We start from the raw sequence: 9,766 nt of genomic DNA, 5'->3' as shown, positions 1-9,766 counted from the left end.
ACAGTGCCGGTTGTGACCTGCCTTTTACGACGTAAGATACTGACTTCTTCAAGTTGTGCAATGCCTGTGAAGTTCAATGCATACGAGTACATTGCGACTTAATTAAGCTATCTCTAGATATAGATTTGATCTTCAATCTACCTTCTTCTTCTGTATGTATCTTGCCATGGTAATCGACACCCAGCAGACGCTAACCATGCACACTTTGTCAGCATAGCATAAGTACAAATAATATGCAAGGATGATCTTGCAGCCAATCGACAGCTAAGCGCTAGGTAGGTAGGAAAGAAAGTCCGTTCGGAGTACTGACAAACCAACCTGGGTCTTCTCAAACTGCGATGTGGATTTTTCATGGGGCCTTCCCGCATGATAATCTATAATCAATGCATGGGTTTTCTTACGGAATTGGAACTGTAAGAAAGAAAATGACAACACTGGTCTCGGAACACTAAAAAGCCTAACGTACCTTGTGGCAGTACACCTGCATGTATAATCGTGTACGGAGTACAAATCCACGTATATAGAGCTGTCATTAACAAGCTTATCCTTGCTACATGCCTGTATCTCCTTACCCGGCAGATAAATCGCTATTTACTCCCTGACTTGGATTGTCTTAGGGGGCGGTATGGGTCGGGAGATGACGGGGAGTGATGCACACCTCTGCCTATATAAGTGGCTTTGGTATCCTGTCATATTTCTATATTTTTTTTATCTTCGTCTCCCATGCTTTACAGCTCGTTCCCCTCAATTTCCGCCATTTATTGACTTATGCATTCTTTTACCTTTGTGAGCTGCCTCATTGGCCTACTGCTGCCTTGTTCACAGGCCAAAACGGCTTGGCAGTACCGGAACTATACATTTGCAGTGCCTGAACAGCCAGAGTCTACATTTGGTTCAACAAACTTCAGCTCCAAAAGCGATGCCTTGTCTGCTTTGACGACAGCCCTAGGAAACACCTCCCTAGTGGCCTACCCTGGCGACGTCAGTTACGGCTCGACCATTGCACGCGTCTGGACCAAACAACGCCAGACATGGCCTGATGCTATCGTGTACCCCGAGACAGCAGCGCAGGTCAGCATTGTGATGCAGTTCTACTCGGTCCATTATGCCCTCTGGGGCGACGAGGGATTTGCTATCATGGGCGGTGGTCACGCTGATTTTGGCGGTGCCCAGTCGAGCAGTGTTATTGTTGATCTCCAGAAGCTGGGCAGCACTGAGACTGCTGTCAACGCTACTGCGACCAACGCGACAGCAAGTGACCCAGCCAGCTGGCCCATTTTAAAAATAGGCGGCGGCGCCGAGGCTGGCGACGTTTACAGTGCACTCGAAGGTACGGGTTGGGCATTTCTCGGTCCACGTGCAGCGTCCATTGGTGTGGGTGGCTTCTTGCTTGGCGGTGGCATTGCTTTTCAGACGAACCGTTACGGCGTGGCCTCGGATTCCATTGTGGGTGCCGAAGTCGTCTTAGTCAATGGTACTATAGTCTATGCGAGCCCAGAGAATGATTGCAGCGACCTATTCTGGGCTATCAACGGCGGCGGCTGGCTCGGGTACGGTGTTGTGACACATTTCTACGTCCGTGCCTATCCGGACCCCGGCAATGCCCTGGTGGGTACCATTGTTTTCGGCGAGGACCAGGCTGAATCCGTATTTGAGCGTGCAGCCAACTGGTGGACCGACAACAACAACCCTGATGCATTTCCAGCACTTCTCTACTACTTCAAAGATCCTAGCACACCCACATCACTGGTTCCTGTCCGAGAGCGTCAATACGTCTTCCAGCTCAATGCTCTATACTTTGGTGGAGACCAGGCCCAATTCAATGAGTCGTTCGGCGCCTTCTACGATGGCGCCAGCAGCATCTCATTTTCGAACTACACCATCAAAACAGTTGACCAGTACCTTTTGACCAACTACCCCTACGGCTACAACCGTGAATTCTACGGAAAGAGTCATACCAACTCTACCAAGGAATTCTACCGAGATATATGGGGTCACTACAAGGAGCTTATCCAAGGCCTGCTCTCACGTGGCGAGGACCCTGGCCACACTATGTGGGTGGACGAGTGTATGTCTACAACCCTCTTCCTTTCGACACCATAATACTCCGTAGAGCTGTGCTAATATTACTCTGATGGCCCTCTCTAAAGACGTTTTGCCTGGTTGGGGTGGATCCGGCCCCGAGTCGGATTCTCAGACAGCTTGGCCCCACACAACGAGTGCCCATATCACTCTCACATCGGGCGAATGGAGCAACAACACCAACACGGCCTTCATGCATGCGGAAGACAAATCTATAATGGGTTACTTACGTGATTTTCAAAGTAGCTACAACGAAACTCCCACGATTTACGACTATCCTAACTACATGTAAGTTAGCATCTCGCCGGTCTCTCCTGGTACGTGTTTTAATTTTGTTCCTACAGTGCACCTCATAGTGTAACGGAGGAGATCTGGGGGGCGGATAACTTTGCGCGGCTCCTCACGACTAAGAACGCCTATGACCCATACTGCTTGCTTAACCGTGGGCGTGTTATCAACACGGCGGCTTGTGTATCCAAAGGGCTCGCCAACACATCAATTTAGGGGCGGTATCTTCCCTAGCCGTACATACCATAGATGCATGTTATATATATCGTCCTAGTATTCCACTTTGGCGACAATTACTTTTCAGAAGCTTTACGTAATGTACCACCACGCTATTATAAGAACGCAATATGAGGTTTCCTAGCTAAACAGGCATACAATTTCGAATTAATTAAGTCTTTCAAAGCATTTTGCTAAGATCGATTGCTCCTACGTAATAAGATAATCCAATATTAATCATGCGTAATCGCTTAGACTAGTTACTATCTAATAGAAAGCGAAAATTATAGTATTAGTGATTGTTATAGAAGAAAAAGCATAGGATTTTTTCAGAAGGAAGCTAAAGCTAGTAGATATACTATAGCAGTAAAAAGTCTACACAGAAACCTAGAAGGTTACGTGCAACTAAGCCTCTTACTGTCGCAGTGCAAAAGAACGAAAATATATATAAAATCGGTCTAAATAGGGCCTTATAAGAAGTAGTGTGCAATATTAGCGTATTAGATGTATAATAAGCAATAGTAAGAAATAGGGCGTAGATAGTGCGTACAGGAGACCTTTAAAGGTAATTAACAAGCTAAAAGAGTATTATAAAATAGCACTTAAAATAAATAAGTCTTAGAAGAGGATAAATAAGGGGTAATTAGCGCAGATTAAGGCGTAGAAGCTAAATAAAATTATAGTACTTGTCTTTACGCAAAGCCTTTATAAGCCTATGTATAATTATTTCGTCTATACTAACGTGCTAAAGGCGAAAAGCCTAGGCTACGACTTGCTTAATAATTTATTTAAAGCAAATATTAATATATTAAGTACGTCCTTACTTATTAAGATTTAATACTGCAGCTAATGCGTTAAGACTATTTATAAATTAAAGTAAAAGCGTAAAGATATAAGGGTTATATACAATATATAGTTATAAAGGCTTTAAACTAGTTTATACTATTATATTAAGACTTTAACGTAACAAACTATAGAAGACTAGTAGGCAAGAGCTTGCCGTCTAATTTATACGTAAACAAAAGGTGCGTAATAGCGTAACCCTAAAAGAGTATAGTATAGTAAAGTAGCTATATACTGCCTTACATACGTATTAAGGTAGTTTGTTAAGTTTAACGCTTAGTAAGCAATAGGTTGCTAAACCGGTACATAGGGCGCGTGTATAGAATACTCTTATACTATCTCTTTTCTTTTAAAGTAACGCTTTTATTAGTAAAAGGTATATACGTAGCAGCTGCTTACTTATTATGAACCCTTTTCTAGTAAAGTTAAGAAAAAAAGTTAAGTGCTTTAAGTTATTAGCTGTTGCTAAGCGGTTATAGACTGCTTACTATATAATTGCATTCTTATATTATAAAAGCGTATATATACTGCTTAGTTTATAGCGGAAGTAATCGCTAAATCTAGCTTAGTATAAAGGCTATCTTATTTTATTAAAGCTTTTTAAAAGGCGTATAGCTTAGATCTTAGTTAAGGAATACTTAAGTTGCTGCTAATAAGGTGTTATAAAGAGGCTAGCCTTAAATATTAATTATATAAGGGTATAGTGCGCGCTAACTAAAAATAGTATCGTATAGTTAAGATTTGTAACTAATAGTAATAGTAAGATAAAGGTAGTAATGGCTATTTATTACTTACTAATTATAAAACTATTATTTACTATATAGTAAAGGTAGTTTACTACTAAAACGTCTTTTTACTTAATTTTAAACGTTGTTTACCCCACTAATAAAGTAAAGTTAATAAGTCTTTAAGATGTATTTAAAAGTTTTATTTTATAGATCCTTAAAGTATAAGAAGATTAAGTAAATTTTATAATTTAAAGCAAAATTTGATTAATCTTATAAGACTACTCTTACTTCTTTAGCCTTTTTTTTTAAATCTTACTAAGTAGTAAGTTAATATAATAGTTTATATAATAAGATAACAATAATCTAATACTTGTTTATAAAATAATATTAAATTCAAGCTACTTTTAAGTCTTAATAACCTTCTTTATAAACGTAAATCTTATAAAACGCTTAGTATAAGTATACGCACTATTTATAAATAATATAAGTTTTTAATAGTATAGCGCTTACTAAGTAATAGCTAAACTTATAGTAAGGCTTATACCTTAATTGTATCTTAAAAGTATATCTTAACATTTACTATAGATTCTTATAGCAACTCTTAAGAACCTAGCGCGTTATATTAAGTATAAAGCTAATAATACGTTATATCTCTTTATAAGTGTATTAACGTATATATACTAGTAGATAATTTCTAACTAATAGCTTTTTAAGAAGATAAAGAGCCTAGCCTACTATATTTAATAGTTTCTTACCAATATAAATAAGCTATTTTTGTAAAATAGCATAGTTAATAATATAGTAATAGCGCTTATAGATTACGTTATAATTTCCTAGCGTTTACTAGCGTTAAATATAGTAATAAAAGAGCTAAGCTAAGCCTTATAAAAAGATAAGTTAAAACTATTAGCAGTTAACTAGCAGTTACGTAAAGAGCGCTTTAAAACAGCTTAGTATACTACACTAGTACTAGTAAAAGCTAAAGCTAACCTTAACGCTTGCCTAGTAAGCGGCAAAAGTCTTTTAGCTTTTATTACTTCTATTTTTTAATATTAGTATACCTTCTTAAGCTTAAACTTAAGTTACTATATTTTTAAAAGTAATAGCAAGTCTTTTTAATCTTATTATTAACTTATTACTGACTTGTTACTTAGGCTAATCTTTATTCTATAGTGCTATTTATAGTATAGTATAATATAGTAGTCTAGGCTAGCTGTGCTAGTATGCTTTACTTTATAGTAAAAGTAGAAGACATGCTTAAACAAATCTTATAAACTATAAAGACCTTAGTTATGCTAGCCTAGGCTAATTAAACAGTTGTCTTTCTTTAGCCTTTACTTATAGTAGCGCTTAGTAAGCAACAAGCTTATAGCTAGTTATTAACCTTAGCTAAGCGCTAGTAAGGCGCTAAAACTATTTTTAGTGCTATAGCTAGTAGTAGTAGCGTAGCAGCATTTAGCAAAAGAGTATAAATAAGTAGCTTATTAGTGCTTAGTAGCAACTTTATACTAGGTAGTAAAGGCTTTAGTAAAAAGGTAGAAGAGAATAAGGATAATAATAATAAAGAGAAGGAAGAAGTGCTAGAAGTAGTGTTTAATAAAGATAGTAATAAGTAATTAGTAGCTAAGTAATAGCTTACTAACTATATATTTTAAGTTTATAGCTTTAAAAATCGCTCTTAAAGTTAAATAAGTAGTTTATAGTATATAACTTATATAAAACAAAAGAAGTAGCCAACTAATATTCAGCTTATATATAGCTAGCTATTATTTTATAGTCTTTTAGTAAGTTTGCATTTTATAGCTAGCGTGCGCTAAGTGCTCTTTTAGTTCTTAGGTATTATACTTAGCTAGCTAACCTTTTTATAAAAAATTGCATAAGGTAAGTAAGTAAAGCAAAAGCAGTATAAAAGGTTACAATTTGATTTGTATGCAATTTTATGCTATAAACAGATTGTTCTAATTCTTAAGTTTCCTTAAGTCTATAAGGCCTTAGGAAAATAAATATCTATAAAATCTAGCTTATCTAAGTAGGTTACGTAACTAAGCACATACTACCTAAAACTGGTAACATAGACTATATATTACTAGCTTATTAAAGGTAGTATAGCTTATAGCTTATACTAACTAAAATATTAAAAAAACCTTAAAGTAAGGAATAAAAGTAATATACCAATTATTTTTATTTTACTAGAAACTAGGTTTACAAACCTTTATAAAGGTAAGTAATAATATCTTTAACCTTATACTTCTCCTAGTAAAAGCAAAGGTAAGGTAAGGCCTTAGCGTAAACTAATAATAACACACACACGTACTAACGCATATAACTATATATAAAGAGAGGTACTATAAAGCACCTCTCGTTATTAAAAGGTAGGGGTAGTATATAGCTAGTCTAAAAGAAAAAGAGAGGAAAGCTATATAAGCTTATCTTATAATCCTAAAAAAGATAATAAAATAAGCCTATTTAGTAACGTCTTAGGCGTAGTCTATGCTTTATAAGTATACTACGCGTATATCTTTATAACTAATTAATTCTGTCTATATATGTATGCTTGTCTATTCTTCTTTTAAAAAGAAGAAAGAAGAAAGGGGTTTTAAATATATAGAGTATGTAAGTAGTAATAGAAGGCATAAATTGTTTTGTATCTAATTAGTTAGAAAAAGTAGAGTTAGTTACATAACAATATAGTATCCTATAAAAGGTCTTAACTTATTATCCTATACGGCTAGAATAGGTATTTTTAGGGGTGTACTTCTCTTATTACTTACTCCTCTTTTAAAATAATTTATACCTTTTGTTATAAAAAAGGGTAAGTAAGGAGAGATAGGAAATTAACTATTTTAAAAAGGAAAATAAACCATACTTAGCAAGTATATATATAAAAACAAAAAATAATAATACGTTTCCTAAATACGTCTTAAATTAAGTTTAATTATTAGTTATTTTAGTATTCTTTTTAATCTTATATTATATCTAGCTAGATACTTACTAGCCTTAGGGTAGTAACGTTTAGTAAACGTTATTTAGCTAGTTTATCCTTTTAGCGCTACTAGCGTAACTACTATTATTATTCTAAGGCTTAAGGTAAAAAGAAGGAGAGGCTATCTTATTTAATTTATTTTAACTATAATATTCTTAACTTGCTTTGCCGTAGTTTTCTTAGCTTTACTATATAGGTTATTTAGTATAGTAGTAACATAATTATTGTCTAAGCTTAGCTTATAGCTCTTTTTATATTTTAACTTTTATAAGCTATCCTTAACCTAGTCCTTTACTTAGTTTTTTACTTAGTTTTCCTTTTAATTATTATTACTAACTATTCTTATATTTAACGTGCAGCTATACTTTATTTGCTAGTTATAAGAGGTAGTTTTAATAATGTTTATGCTTATAGTATTAATTAGTGCTACTAGGGGTAGCTTTATAGCAAAAGTAATCTTAATAAAAAGAACTAGTTTTAAGGTAGGCGCTAAGGTAGTTTTAGCTACTAAGGCCTACTTTTCTTTAATAGCTAATTAAAGCACTTTTTATAAAGTTAGCGTAAAAAGCTTAGCTAGTCTTTCTTATACTATAGTTAGCTTAACTACTAGTTTAGTAAGTATAGTCTTAACTAGTAGTTTAGCAGCTAGCTTAGCTGCTACTTAGGCTACTAACTTAGCTAACAATAGAATAATAGCTAGCTTAGTAATAGCCGTCTTATTATTGCCTAAGCTTTAGTATAAAGCTAGATCTTAATGTATAAGTTATCTTATATATAAGGTGCAGCAAAAGTATTAGTTAATAAACATATTAATCTAAGTATTTAGTTCCTATAAGTTAATATATACAGTATCGTTCTAGTAGGCATCTTACTAACTAGCGTAAGCTAAGTCTATACTAGCTATAGCATTCTTAATGTCTTTTTATATAGCTTAAAGATAGTCCTTATAACTATTGTTATGTAAAGGTAGTTAGCCTTTACTATACTAAAGAGGCTAGTTTAGTAAGAGTAGCGGTTAAAAAGTCTAATAAAAAGATAGTTGACTTAGGCAAAGTCTTTTAGCTATTATTCTAACATTTTAAAATAAGCTAAGTATTAAGCAATTTAAAAGTTAGTATACCCTAGCGTAAGAAACTAAGTTTAAAGTATATATCGTCTAAAGAACTAGTTTTAAGTATTTATATTTTTGCGCTAGTCTTTAGGCTAGCGCACTAAAGAGTAAGTAAATATAATAACGCTAGATTTTATTTTAGTTAGTAAAAAAAGAAAAGGTAAATAAAATATATATAAATAAGGTAGGTAGTTAATTAGGTTTAGCATTTTAAGCTATTTAAAAGCAAAGTTAATAAGTATTAAGATGCTATATAAGTAAATATCTAGCTAGCAAATATAATATTTAATAATAAAGGTTAATAAAATTAAGTAGTTAAAGAGAAGTTATAATATTTTTAGTTTAAAAGATATAGTAAAAAGGCTTTCTTTTATACTTCTTTACTACTTTATACTCTTAACTACTTTTTGAGCTTTTAAGAATAGCTTATAGTAGTTCTTATAAAAAGGGGTTGTTTTCTAACTAAACAAAGTAATTATAAGCTTAAAAAAAGTAAATAAAGAGTAGTTTATTTATAAAGTAAAAGAGATATAAAAAAGAGCTAAACTTAGCTTTATATTTAAGTTATTTATTTTTAAACTTCTTTTAAGATATAAGGCCTTTTATCTTATACTTGCTTTTTAATATATTCTTTATTTATTATTAAATTACCTCATTCTTTTATAATTATTATTTTTTAGTTCTAAAATTATTCTTAACTTTACTAAATTCTTACTAAAATAAGTAGCTTAAAAGATATAGTAAAGTATGCTTTTAATAAGATTACTAAGACGCTAACGCTAAGCTTTAAGCTAAACGTTAAAGACGTTTACCCTCTTACTTATAATATATATAAAACCGTTATAGCATTATTTCTTAAATATAATAAGAATTTATATATAACTATTAATGTAAATAAAGTGCTTACTATATAGGTTGCTTAGGCTAATATAATTTACAATATAGCTATATTATTAGTAAGTAAGCTATTAGCTAAAAGAGTAAACTACTAGCACTAGCCTTATACGTCTTTTAGTTATTTAGATAAATATTGCTAGTAAAGTATTTAAAGTAGTAAAAATTAAAATTATAAGGAAATTATAATAGTAAATAAATGTATATTTTTTACTAGATTCTTAATAGTATAAGAATTTTAAAGTTTTAAGTAAGACATAGTATAAGTTATAAATTAAGTAGTGTTTTATTTTTACTATATAACGCCGCCTAAGAAAGGGCACCGGCGCAGGCCACGCGCAAGCCGTACGCAGTATGCACACAGCGTATTAAATGCGCATCGTAGTCTAGAAGCGGTGCTTGTAGCGCAGGCTGCATGGCGCAGTCTGCGCACAGGCTACAGCACGTGCTATCGCACGGGCTAAGTGTAACGCCGCCCCAGGAAGGGGACCGACGCAGGCTACGCGCAAGCCGTACGCAGTATGCGCACAGCGTATTAGATGCACATCGTGAACTAGAAGCGGTGCTGGTGGCGCAGGCTGCGTGGCGCAGTCTGCGCACAGGCCACAGCACGTGCTAGCG

General features: G+C 33.8%; 1 protein-coding gene across 1 annotated transcript; it reads left to right on the top strand.

The window, feature by feature from the left end:
* Positions 1-768: 768 nt before the first annotated feature.
* CMQ_8027 (FAD-binding domain containing protein) lies at positions 769-2,586 on the top strand (the record flags this gene model as incomplete). Its single annotated transcript, XM_014319133.1, has 2 exons — positions 769-2,054; positions 2,439-2,586. 2 exons carry the CDS (start codon positions 769-771, stop codon positions 2,584-2,586), a joined length of 1,434 nt encoding a protein of 477 aa, XP_014174608.1.
* Between the last annotated feature and the right edge of the window lie 7,180 nt (positions 2,587-9,766).

Source organism: Grosmannia clavigera (genome assembly GCF_000143105.1).
Source record: "Grosmannia clavigera kw1407 unplaced genomic scaffold GCSC_125, whole genome shotgun sequence".
NCBI classification, from domain to species: domain Eukaryota; kingdom Fungi; phylum Ascomycota; class Sordariomycetes; order Ophiostomatales; family Ophiostomataceae; genus Leptographium; species Leptographium clavigerum.
This window is presented reverse-complemented; position numbering and strand designations above follow the sequence as displayed.